This window comes from Danio rerio, chromosome 4 (assembly GCF_052040795.2).
Source record: "Danio rerio strain M-AB ecotype USA chromosome 4, GRCz13ab, whole genome shotgun sequence".
In the NCBI taxonomy this organism is placed as follows: Eukaryota; Metazoa; Chordata; class Actinopteri; order Cypriniformes; family Danionidae; genus Danio; species Danio rerio.
The window spans coordinates 39,350,971-39,365,223 of NC_141024.2; the positions used below are offsets into that span (position 1 = coordinate 39,350,971).

Genomic DNA, 14,253 nt, shown 5'->3' on the forward strand with positions numbered 1-14,253 from the left:
TTAGCTAACATAACCGTTTTGTGTTTCATTTATAGATTTAATTACAGGTCATTTCAACCAATTACTGCAATGAAAAAAAAAAAAAACCGATGCATCAACACATCAAAGCACTCTCTTGCTGACATCAGGGCTTTCCTGTTGCAGTCGGGTGTGCACGTCTCCAACACCACTATAAGACAACACTATAGACGTCAAAGACATGTAGGCCTTCCTAGAAAAACAACTACAAGGAAAATGAACAGGTATTGTGTATTATCATCTTGTCTGATCAAGTATTTCAGCAACACTTATGTCAAAATGTTGATTAAATGAATTAATAAAATTATTGCATTTGTTTGTTGTATAGTGCTGCACTTAAAATTAAAATTGACGAAAAACTGCACAAGGACAATGAGCGATCTGCAAAAAGATTCAGAGTGAGCTTCTGTTTAGAATACAGTTAAAAGCATCAGTCTGCACTATTAGAAAACCAGTAAAACAACTCAGGTGGACTTATGAAAAAGCCAGGTAAGCCATTTTGAACAATGCCATAATGAAAATATTTATTTATTTAACATTCATTCATGCATCTCTTTATTTAGGCTATTTGCTTTATACGAGCTTACATGTCCTACAAATTTATTAATAGGACAGACCCTATTAATAAACCACCTTGTTGTGAAACCAAAAGCAAAGCATCCAAGGCAAGGCAAGGCAAGGCAAGTTTATTTATATAGCACATTTCATACACAGTGGCAATTCAAAGTGCTTTACATAAACAGGAATAAAAAAAGACAAGTTTAGGAACATAAAATGCAGACAATAAAAATTATTAAAAACAGATAAAAATGAGTTAAAATAGGCTATAAAAGAATGAAAAGAAAATGAAAAACATAGTGTGATCTGTCGGACGTAGCACAGTGCTTATACAGTAAAGGCACAGCTAAACAGATGTGTTTTCAGTCTTGATTTGAATGTGCCTAATGTTGGAGCACATCTGATCATTTCTGGAAGCTGATTCCAGCAGCGAGGGGCATAGTGGCTAAAAGCCGATTCACCCTGCTTTGACTGAACTCTTGGAATTTCTAGTTTAAATGATCTTAAAGATCTGAGTGATCTGTTGGGTTTGTATTCAGTGAGCATATCTGTAATGTATTGAGGTCCTAGGCCATTTAGTGATTTATAGACCAGTAATAATACTTTAAACTCTATTCTGAATGTAACTGGCAGCCAGTGTAGAGACCTGAGGACAGGTGTGATGTGCTCTGATTTTCTGGTTCTGGTTAGAATTCTGGCTGCAGCGTTCTGGATGAGCTGCAACTGTCTGACTGTCTTTTTAGGAAGGCCAGTGAAGAGGCCGTTACAGTAATCCACCCTGCTGCTGATAAAAGCATGAACAAGTTTCTCTAAGTCTTCACTAGAAACAAAGCATCTGATTCTTGCAATATTTTTGAGATGATAGTATGCTGATTTACTGACTGCTTTGACATGACTGTTGAAACTCAGATCTGACTCCAGAGTCACACCAAGATTCTTGACCTTATTTTTTGTTGTTTGACCTTTAGTAACAAGGTACGCATTTACCTTGAGAACCTCATCTCTGTTCCCAGAGGGTGTCAATGGGGCTGTAGTCATTAGGAAGTAAGGCTAAGTAGATCTGAGTATCATCAGCATAGCTGTGGTAGGAGATTTGGTTCTTTCTCATTATTTGGCTCAGAGGGAGCATGTAAAGGTTGAACAGGAGAGGTGCCAGAATCGAACCTTGTGGGACTCCACATGTCATGGGTGTCCATCTCGACCTGTGGTCACCTATACTGACATAGTAACCTCTCCCTTCAAGGTAAGATCTGAACCATTTGAGGACCGTGCCAGATAGCCCAACCCAGTTTTCCAGCCTATCCAGAAGTATGCTGTGATCAACAGTGTCAAATGCAGCACTGAGATCGAGCAATACCAACACTGTTATTTTACCTGAATCTGTATTTAGGCGTATATCATTGATTATCTTAATAAGAGCGCTCTCTGTACTGTGATGTGCTCTAAACCCTGATTGAAAATTGTCTAAACACCCCTTTAAGTTTAAGAACTTGTTAACCTGGTTAAAAACAACTTTTTCAATGACTTTGCCAATGAAAGGGAGATTTGAGATTGGCCTGTAATTGCTCAATAGGGTGTTATCCAGGTTGCTCTTCTTCAAGAGGGGTTTAACAACTGCAGTTTTAAGTGAGTTTGGAAAAATCCCTGAAAGAAGTGAAGCATTTACCACTTTTAGAAGATCCATTTCTAAACAGGTAAACACCGTTTTGAAGAATGATGTGGGGAGCGTGTCAAGACTGCAGGTTGATGTTTTCATAGCTTGCACAATCTCTTCTAAGATTTTACCATTAATTGCCATGAAATCAGACATAATGTCTGATTTCTTAAGTTGTGGTTGAGCTTGTTTGATATCGACACAACTTGGCTGATTGGATGAGCTGATTGCCTTTCTGATATTATTGATCTTATCAGTAAAGAAATGAGCAAACTCATTACATTTGCTTTCAGAGAGTAGTTCACATTGAATCCGACTGGGGGGGGTTTGTGAGTCTCTCTATCGTTGCAAAGAGTGTACGAGCATTATTTAAGTTGTTGTTTATAAGGCTTGAAAAGAAAGTCTGTCTAGCAGTGTTTAGTTCCATATTAAAGCATGAAGACTGTCTTTATAGATATTATAATGGACTACTAGTTTCGTCTTTCTCCACATACGCTCAGCTTTCCTACATTTTTTTTTCATCATTTGGACTGCTCTTGAGTTTCTCCAAGGGACTCTCTCTTTGCCAGTTCTTTTCCTAACTTTAACAGGAGCAATGTCATTTATGAAATTCTCAATTTTAGAATTAAACAAATCAAGGAGAGAATCAACAGAATCTGCAGATATACTTGGTGCCAGCGATATGACCTTCATAAACTGCTCACTGGTGTTCTCATTTATGCATCTCTTTTTGACAGAGACAGATCTATCTTTAATAGCTGGAGTGATCAATATATCAAAGAAAATACAGAAATGATCAGATAGTGCAACATCCTTAACAACAGTCGATGAAGTGTGTAAACCTTTAGTCATTAGTAGATCAAGAGTGTGTCCACGATTGTGTGTGGGTCCTTGAACATGCTGAGTCAGATCGAAAGTGTTAAAAACAGTCATCAGCTCTTTTACAGCATTGATTTCTGGATTATCAATGTGAATATTAAAATCCCCAGCAATACTAAAATAATCAAATTTAGAGGTTACAATTGATAACAGCTCTGTAAAATCCTCAATAAAACCTGGAGAATATTTTGGAGGTCTGTAGATAATGATCAGTAAGATGCGTGGAGCACTTTTCAGTGCTATACTCAGATATTCAAATTACAAATAGTCACCAAATGACACTTGTTTACACAAATATACATCTTTAAACGCTATTATTATTATCTGTGACTCTTTTTAAAGTGTTTAATGATTAATGTTCAATATTGGATGTGTTAGCATAATGAAAGTGATCTTACATGTACGGATAGTTTACAGTTTGACCCAAAGAATGACCAGTCTGGTAGATGAAGAAGAGCCGGAGTCAGAGATTTAAATAAATAAATCAAGTTTACTGAAGATAGTTTGCAGTTACATCAGCAGAAGCCAGCTTCAACGCTCGCAATGAGTTCCTAGGCCGCTCTGTTTACAATCACCAATCAATAAAAATAATACTCTCAAATAACGTCATTAACTGCGTCATACATATAGGTGTTCTAACCTGATTGGTTAAAACACAGATAGACTAGGAACATTTTCACGTGGGGTTTGTGCGTATATTCTGAACAATATCTAAACATAAACGTCAGACATCCCTTAGACTGATTAGAGCTGACTCCAGACCTGTGAAACGGATACACAATCAAATAAAATACACACACTTAAAGTATAATCTGTTTCTTATCCAAGGCTGAGTTTACTCTCAGCCGTCTTTATCAAAACTGGTTAAAAACTGGTATAATCTACATTCAGGCAGTTATATTCTTACTATACAAAGTCTATCTTGAATAAAAAGTAGAATCACTTTAAAAGATTTAACCATTAAAATCGCAAAATCACTTTAGACATTTTAGATAGTAATAACTACTAGAAATAACAGTAGAAACAGTTGATTCCAGTCCTCAGCCATCAGTTCCACTCAAGGTCTCCATGACCTCTGACCTAGTTTGGTGGCTTCTGAAAATAGTTATAAAGAGACAGGCAAATGCACTAAACATTCTTATATTAAGAAATGTGTTAACTTATTCATAAATTAAAATCAATTCCAAGTTAAATACTCATTCAAATGATCAAATAATTATATTTAATAAAAAAAATTATGAGAAACAAGATGATGAGAGAAGGATAAACGTTGGTCCATGATGAGACGGATTGGAAAGCAGAAATCCGAATCCTTCAATAGTTACAGACTATTCTCTCTGAGACTCTCTGGTTATTTCATGGAAGAACCAGATGGATAGATGATCGGACAGTGGAGATTTACAGACAGGTAAGCGTGGGGAGCAGAGATAAAGGCAAAGGACCTCATATCGGGAATTGAGCTCAGGTCGCCGTGAGCACCTGGGTGATATATGTCGACACACCAACCACTTTTCAAGGTTTACTTTTGATCAAAATTCTACCACTTTTATATATTTAAAAAACATTTTTCATATTTAAAATCTTTCTATTATTATATAAATCTCTCCAGATGAAAATGGCTGTCTGATAACATTAAACAAGAGCATTGCAAAAGTAAATGTTTAGGTTTTTACAGGTGTGTTTTTATCAAGTTTATATAATACGTGTAATGTAATGAGCTCAAAAGTTAACAAGCGCATGAGTTTAACTGGCGGAAACAAGTTTAACAGATATTAAATCTCAAACTCACTTCACCTCCAAAGCTAGTGTCAGAGATAACATGTTCTGTCAAACTCTGAGAGCAAAAGTTAAGGGTTCCTGAATTTAGCCCTGACTGACATCTCCATTATTAAAAGATTTGATCCCAAATCTGCAGATTATAAATGGAGGTAAAGTTGCTTTATATTCATACATCTGTTCATTCCGGCTACTTTAAATACTGGCTCTGAAATGGCGTGCAGGAATGACTTAAACATGACAACATCAGCAGCACTGTTGAGCTGACTGTGAACAATGTTGTGCTTTGAGAGTCGATGGCTGATAATGTGATTTATTGAGGTAAAGTTGGTCTTATATTCGCACATTCAGACTTTCTCCTTAATATAACAGAAAATCAGAAGAGTATTCTGTGCAAACTCTATATAGTTAAATCACATTATCAGCCCATGACTATTAAAGTAAAACATTATTCAGTCAATTAAACAGTGCTGATGTAGTGTTGAAGTTATTCTTACCTGGATTTCAGAGGCAATATTTACAGTAGTCTGTCACGAGTTATAATTGTACCACAACGATTGAATGTACGAATATAAAAACAACCTCAACATATGATTTCACTAGTTAGAATTAGCACAGAATCATTTTCTGAAGTGATATTATTAAGGAGAAAGTCTGAACATGTGAATATAAAACCAACTTTAGCTACTTTTAGCTGAAGATGTTCAGTGAACACACAGATGAAATGAGCTTTAATAAACCGACCTGTTTGTTCCTCAGACTCTTCTTTTTTCACTGTATATCTGCTTTAACCTTCATGTAAACGTTTGCAGGGTTTATGAAAAGTTGTCGTGACGCATATTTCTGCTATTCATGGGCATAAACTCATCATAACAACAGCACTCGTTACTGTTAAAAGAGTTCAAATGCACTATATAAAGCCTTATCATGTTTAAAATGACACATCTCTCAGCGTCACGTGTAAAGACATTCAGCTTTAATCAAGCGCTTTGCATGAGTTTATCCTCCTCAAAAGCTTTAAAAACACAAACCTTTTCCTGTGGAGGCACAGATGCACAAGTGCTAGCAGCCCGGGCTAATGACGTCACAGCAATATGCCAAAATAAAAGTCCCGATCAATCGCTAACTCCTCACAGCACACAGAAGACATTTAGGTCAGTCATACATGATGACGTTTGGGGTTTCTCAAATAAAGTAAAGAACTTTTTGGAGAAGCATTAGAAGGCACTATTATCATATCACTACTATCATGACTACAATATATATCTGTACACGTCACTGATTCGTGAGATATTGGACAAACATGTCCAGCTATCACAATAGCTAAAAATGAAAACCTTTTATCCTAAATATATTATTAATAGAGTATCTATAGCACAATTATCTCCTCTGATTTAATTATATCATTATTATGTCAAGCTGGTGACACTTATAGTCTTCTCACTACATCTAAAAGTGTATCCACAGATTGTGGTTCACTCGTTCACAAGCATTGAAATAAATAAAATATTATTTAAATAATGAAGAATATCTTGATAAGGAAATATTATAATTGTCACTATAAACCCTCAATGAACCCAGTTTACCTCTGCACATTACATCAATGTCTTAAAATAGTATATTCAGATTAATTTATTGTATTTCCACAAAACTATTTCATCTTATCAAGACAGAAAAGATGTATATGTAGTACTTCTGAAATGAAGTTATAAAGAATAAAGAAATAAAACACTGGACACAAGCGCTCTCGTGATGTCTTTATTTACTGTTCACTCAGCATGTATAAAGAGCATCACGGGCGCGCCTGCTACTAGAGCGCGCAGTGAAGTCATGACGCACGTACAGTGACAAAAATAACTCTTTTTTTTTTTTTTTTACGCATGTAATACTTATTTCTCCTCCTTTAAAGTGCTAATGAACAAATAGATATTTTAACAATATTATAAAAATAACAATAAACATTTTATGTAATTCTAATAAATGTAATATAGCTTGCATAACGTATACAATCAGGTTATCACATATAATCATGAATCTTGTTCTCCTGCAGGTCCTAATATCAAGGATAAATCATTTATAATAACATTTGTATAGGAAAAATCCTATTTGCAGATTTGTTTTCTGCCCACACAGCAATAGTTTAATGGAAATTATGTTTTCCCAGAAGTTGTGTTCAGATATCTACAGAATCTATTCTTAATAAACGAAACAAAAACCATTTAAAACAGTGCATGTCTCATCAGCTGGTTAAAGGATGACTAGAGAAAAATGAGCTGCGTTTCTGTTTTACTGTACTTTAACAAGCAGGAAACTCACATTGACTTATTATCGTATTGTTCTGAACATTTTCAGAAATGACGACAAAAAAGGGCATCAAAACATCTGTAAATGAGTGATCATTATATAATCAAAACCTTTCATTAAAACTGTTTGTTCTCATCTTACGACAATTTAGACAAGCTTTTTCAACCATTTCAAACACAGACTACTCTATATACAATCATAGCATCAATAAACACACTGCCTTAACAATGTATTTTAATCTATTTCTAGGCGAATATAGACACATTAACAGATATATTGATTAAATAAAAGAGTGATCACCAAACACCTTCACAAATAGACAGATGATACAGTTAAACTCAAATGAGGTGCTGCAAACAATAAACAATATACAAAAACTGCAAGATTTCAACTAGGGCGACACAGTGGCTCAGTGGCTAGCACTGTCGCCTTACAGTGAGAAAGTCACTGGTTCAAGTGCAAGCTGGGTCAGTTGCAGTTTCTGTGTGGAGTTTGCATGTTCTCCCCGTGTTGGCGTGGGTTTCCTCCGAGTGCTCCGATTTCCCCACACTCCAAACACATGCGCTATAGGGGAATTGATTAAGTAAATTGACCGTAGTTTATGAGTGTTTGTGTGAATGAGTGTGTATGGGTGTTTCCCAGTACTGGCTGTGTAAAACATATGCTGGATGAGTAGGGGGTTCATTCCGCTGTAGTGACCCTTGATAAAAATCAGGGTCTAAGCCGAAAAGAAAATGAATGAATGAACATTTCAGCTAAATTTAAAACTGTTTTGGCTTCAGTCCTGACTAATCTAATGTATAAACACACTTATATTGTTGAACAGCATCCGATAGAAAGTAATAATTCATCAGAGAGATCTGTAAGAGGTGAACTCATTTATATTTTCATCTGTAATCTTATTTTATTAGTCCAATACTGCTTCTTTAAATCAAAATTTTCAGAGACCTATTGGATTTATTTCAAATACCTTTTTCCTCTATTCTCATATATATATATATATATATATATATATATATATACACACACTATATATAATATTCCTTTAACACACTCAGGCTCAGAAAATCTGCACAGATATCTTCAGCTCCAGTGGTTTGTGTGTTGTCTTGAGGACACGCCCACAGTCAGGAGAATCTCATTAATATTCATGTCAGCAACGCTCTGTGGAGCCAGTAATATTTTAGGATATACCTGTAGATCACACAGGTGTGTTTTAGTGAAGTGAAAGAGTGAAAGAGCTCAGATTGTGTTCCTGCTGCACAAGAGCGTCTGTACTTCTGCATGTGAGTTTAACACTTCTACATTACGCTGATTTGTGGAGATGATGAAGGGTTTATATGTGTGAGTGTGATTTAAATGTCTGATCCTGAAGATCAAATCCTCAAACACAGATTAAACACTGAGTCAAACACGCTCATTTAAACACTGTGTCTAAAAGCTTTATTTTTAATCCCTTTAAAGTGTTTGTTCTCTTCTATATCAGACTGACTCAATAGTTTCAATAATTCAGCATTAAATATAACTCTAAACATTCAAAGCCACGACCTTCAATTGAACAGGAAGAAAAGCTGCTGAAAAACAACAAGCTGACGATCCTTAAACAACACTGCATTTAACCTTTGTCCGTCAGAGTAACTTATTAACCAAATTGCCTCTTTTGTAGAGAGACATTTTATTACTAGGTGAACTAAATCAACAATTGGCTGTACCTGAACTTCTCTTGATAAACTCTATATAACATGCATTTATCTTAAATCAAATGTGAAACAGCTGGGATGTCAGATCAGGGGTTAAACCAACTGCATTTATGTTAAGGACTATGTTTATATATATATATATATAAATATGAGCAATATCACACGAGTAGCAGTGCGATATGGCTGTATATCGGCACTGGTGGGAGGCGTGTGATGGCACGAGGCCGCAGGCCTGCTACGAGTGTGATATTGCGTTTATACAACAGTTTGACGACATAATTGTGTATATAAAAACAAAATCAAACATGGAGAGTCTCAAAAACCCTTTTGTATGAAGAACTACTTTCTTCCACATTGGATTCAAATCATAAGCTGACATTTAAAACAGTTGAGCAAGCATCCTTTAAACTTTAGATCTGTAGTGTTTGCTTTTTGCTGCTTGTATGTGGGCGGAGTAATACACAAAGGGTAAAGAGGCTGTAGGAGTTCTGATATAGCAGAATATCGCACGGCTATCAGCCAATCAGATTTGAGAACCAGACAGAACTGTTGTGTGTGTGTGTGTGTGTATATATATATATATATATATATATATATATATATATATATATATATATATATATATATATATATATTGTTTCCTCAAAGCTCTGCTAATGTCTGCATTGGTGTTTTAGCTGCAGTATGGCAGAGGAGCGAGTAACGGACTCTCTCTCAGAGAAACACAGGTATTGACTCTGTTTTTACACCATTATTTCAACACTTTCTCTGAAGAACTAAGACCAACAACAATACACTTATTTGTGTTGCTATTGCCTGATCAAATGATGGACAAAGCTTCAGTTTACAGCTTCAGCAAATGTGTTTAAATCATTCTAGATTACAGACAGCTTGATCTGTGCTCAATGGTGCGGTCTATTTCAGTTCTTCAAATAACCTTAACACACCTCCTTTATAGACCGCAACAACCATGAGCCCACAAAGTGGCGCAAACTTGTGTGCTATTTTAACAACATGACATAAAACATGAAAATGTAGTGGCAATTTTCTTTAAAAAGGCGCTCTCTGTGGTCAAGAAACAAAGTCTTACCCGGGATGTCTTTTCAAAGTATTATTCTTTGCAAAGAAGGTCACAGTCATACAGCAACAACAGTTTCTGCAGAGTGAGACAGTGAAGCCAAGTGTGTTCACCCTTTTATCTGGTTTTTACTGCTTACAAGGTCAAATCCTAATAATGCCCATTCTGACAACAGTTTCTGCAGAATGAGACACTGAAACAAAGTGTGTTCACTGTTTTATCTGGTTTGTACTGCTTGCAAGGTCAAATCCTAATAAGGCCCATTCTGTATGTGCATCAAGCGTCTCCGCCATTTCTGTTGCAAGTTTCCACTACACATGTTCATCTAAAAATAAATTTCCATTACAAAAATTACAGTTGTGCTAATCTGAAAAAAGCAACGAATCATGTTGTTCACCTCTTGCACCTTGTGAATTATATATATATATATATATATATATATATATATATATATATATATATATATACACATACATACACAAAAACTTGGTATAATAAACTTATCACATGTTTCTGTTATTAGTAATAGCTAGACCCACACGCAATCTGTGTGTGCAGAAATACGCATGTTTTGATTTGGGTTTGATTTATTTACAGTACAGTTTGTAAAGTCATATTTTCTGTCTTTTAGTCAATATTACACGAGAGACTTGCTTTGTTTACCAAATATGTGGATCTAAATGGATTTGCATTGTAAACATTAAATAAAACTTTAACATTTTTTATTTTCATTTCATATATTAAGTTTTTAGTTATGATACGATAATGATTTATATTTATTATTTATATTTTATTTATATTTATTTATATGTATTATACTTTCCAAAATCATTCTGCAGATATTCTGCTGTAGATTTAGCAAAAAATGTAGAAAAAGAAGAAAAAAAAAACGTGACGGGAGAATGCACAGAGCTGTGAGTAAACTCCATGTAAATATATTTAATATGAATATTGACTTCAATCAAAAACTTTGAATGCAGAGGCACACGTGGGAATGTTGGACTGGGATTCACATATTCAGAGGAGTACACTGTTAACCCTTACTTTAGATTATGCAGTAAATAACTGTAAAATAGCCAGTGTTTTGCTGTAATAAAAAGAAACAGTATTTTACTGTAAAAGGAGCAGGATTTGTATGAAATTTTGTAGTGCAAAGAATAAATTACAGTAATGTACTTTATGTACCCATTACAGATAGTTACTGTGATAATAAATGGTAAATTACTGCTCAACCATTATTACCCCATGTACTCTGATGCATTATGTTGATATATATATATATATATTTTGGTTTAGTTTTGGTATGTGTATCGTCAGTATTGAGGAGAAAGTGAGACAATGCATTGATGATAAGCTAAATTTCTCTGCAGCCATCTCTGTGTTTTCTTTGGTTCCTTTTATGTTTTTAACATTGAGTATCAGGAGTCAACCAATGTCAATGTCACAGAGCTAATTAAAAGGTAAAGATATCGACAAGATGCATTTAAAGGCAAAAATATTCACACAGAGCAACCACATTTTCACAATCATTTTTATAACTTTGTTTACTTTTCTATGATTAATCTAATTTGCCTAGTTTAGCCTATAGTTAATTTTTTAAATTGCAGTTTGAGCTGAATATTAGTATTTTGCTAAATAACTAGTAAAAATGTGTTATTTAAAAAATATCTTAAACAGCACGTACATACAATTTTGCAGAGACTCAATGAATTTGTCTGGAAAACTTCAAATGAACTAGGTAAAAGTGGCATTACAGTATAGTATAAAAGCTTTCCTAAATAAATGATTTTATTCTAAACGCAAAGGTGTTAGAAAGAGTTTTCAGAAAATGCTGGCCCTTTAAGGGAGCCAGGTGTTTGATTTGTTTACTGCTGAGTGTGCTGTCCATCAATTCAGATGTAGAGTCTGTTATGTTTTAGGCTTTAAATAAGAATCTACAATGAGTAAGTAAAATGTGTTCAAATGTTTTTACGGTTTTTAAAATAAGGCTGTGTTTTAAGTTATATTGTTGTTATCTTGAACTGTGTACTTGAAAGCTACACTGTTAAAAATTGTCCCGTTAAAAAACAGTAAAATACTTGCAGCTGCAGTTGCCAGCAATGTACTGTTATTTTACAGTATGTTGCTGTAAAAATTTGTAAAAAAAATCCATTGATTTACACAATACTCAAGTGAACTCATTTTGCTCACTGTAAGCAACTGCCTCAACTTGGTCAACTGCTGAATGAGTTTATGAAGTAATGTGCTATATATGCTTAGAAGCATACTTATAATGATAACTTATTTTAGTTAATTAGAAAAGTTCGGTTTAACTCTAATGTCTTATTTTTCACAACAACACACATACATGTAAATCTGGAATCACCAGAGATTCTGACTGCATCAGCAACTAAACAGCCGCTATCTTTAAATAGAGAAACATGCAGAATAACATCAGCAGTTCATTGTTCATCTTTAACTCATACACTGGCTCTACTCTCCTCCACAACGGTGACACACAGAAGAAATTTGCTTCAGGTTTTACAGAAAAATACTGTTTTTTTTTCCTTGATTTAACGGTAAACTACTGGCAGCTGTGGTTGCCAGCAATCTACTGTTTTTTTACAGTCTACTTCCGTTGTGTAAATGAACAGTATATTACTGTTAAAATACATTTTTACACTGTGTTTTTACCTCTCACACCTTTAACCCTTTAAACCCCAGAGCATAAACTTCAGTTTTTATTGAAGTGTCCACACTACTGAGTGTTCAAGAAACATGTAGCAAAGCTGAAGTAAATTCATTAATTAAATGACTAATTAAATGATCATTGAGGATTAACAATGAACAAATGAAGAAATACTGAAGGGAAAAAACAAGAACAGAACATACAAAACTTTAGTCACAGCTTTATAATAAAATAACATGGAGGTCAACAAATGATTAAATCATTTAAATGATCAGCGGATGATTAAAAACTCTGCAAACATCATCACCAGCTACACTTATTACTCAATACATGTATTTTTGTATAACATCTACTAAAGTTCTTCTTGAGAAAAAGTGAAAGTTTTACGTCACCATCATGGAGAACAGAGTTTGCTTTAGTTGGGCTCTTAGCCCTGTCATTTTTAACATTTTTATATTTTGGCTGCTGCAATTGTTAAGAACTTTGTTTAAAAAGCTTCTTTGTTGTGGCCAGCCAAAAACCTAAATAAGATCTGGTGATGTTTATGTTGCTATTAAATGGCAGAGTCTGTTCTTATTTAGTATAATAAAATTTACTGCTCTTTATCAATGTTAAATCTATTGTTTTACATTATATGTCTTTATATGGCAATGATTTCTGGAAGTTTTTAAGAATATCTTGGACAATAACACTGCTCTATGGTGTAAAACGCACTCAAAGAGACATCAATAATCAGCATATGAACCTCAATAATGGTGACAACTAACAAAATTAACAGTTTAACTCACAAACAGGCAACTGAAAGTCTAAACATAAACAACAGCAGAATCAAACACAAATAAAGAAAACTGTTAGACCATTATACAACATTTATTTATATCGCAATGCATGCTGGGATATTTGTACCGTGCCACTCCCAGCATGCATTGCAGCATGAAACATTTGAGATGTTACCATTGTTGAGATATACGGTCAGATTCATGAGGTCTGAGTGTATAGTTGTCATAACTGAACTGTTTTTGTATGTTATTTTTTAACTGTTAAGTAATTACGGAGGTATCTTTTCTGTTTCCACTTCTCTTTAATTAAATTAATACCTGCAACTAAGCATAAAATCTGTTGCATGAGGTCCTTCTTCCAGATTTATAACATAACATTTATCAGAACAAATTTCAGACAAATAGATTTCTCTTATTATTGACTTTCCAACTTTATTGCTACAATACAAGCATTTTGTTAACTCTTTATTACAGTAATTGGAGAGTCTGAATTAATAAGTTCAACGGTGAAGAGCCCAACTAAATCAGCCCCTCACTCCATTACGGTGACACAAAAAACACCTTAATTTCTGTTGGATCTCAATGAGAATTGTATGGAAGTCAAATCAGTCAGTAATAAGTGTGTCTGCTGTTGTTTGTGGAGTTGTTTAATGATCCTCTGCTGAGATTGAAGGTGTTTTATTTGATTTAATGTTGTTACTGACGTCACTGTTTGTGTTTCTTGTTTCTTTCCTTCAGTAATTGTGATTATTAACAGCAGGTGTTCATCAGTGTCTGAATTCACTCATTAGTGTTCATTAAAACTGTCAGGTGAACTATATTAGTTTACTAGTGTATGA

General features: G+C 34.4%; 1 protein-coding gene across 4 annotated transcripts in view; it reads left to right on the top strand.

Annotated features, from left to right (window-relative positions):
* Positions 1–8,394: 8,394 nt before the first annotated feature.
* Positions 8,395–14,253, top strand: part of LOC148680399 (protein NLRC3-like) — a 36,190-nt gene continuing 30,331 nt past the window's right edge. For 2 of the 4 annotated variants that reach the window (XM_088650178.1, XM_088650180.1), the window contains exons 1-2: positions 8,395–8,475; positions 9,567–9,617. In XM_088650178.1, the coding sequence (XP_088506304.1) occupies positions 9,574–9,617 (44 nt within the window). In that variant the 5' untranslated portion in view covers positions 8,395–8,475; positions 9,567–9,573. The remainder of the gene's footprint in view (positions 8,476–9,566; positions 9,618–14,253) is intronic. The other 2 variants (XM_088650179.1, XM_088650181.1) reach the window with 1 other exon arrangement.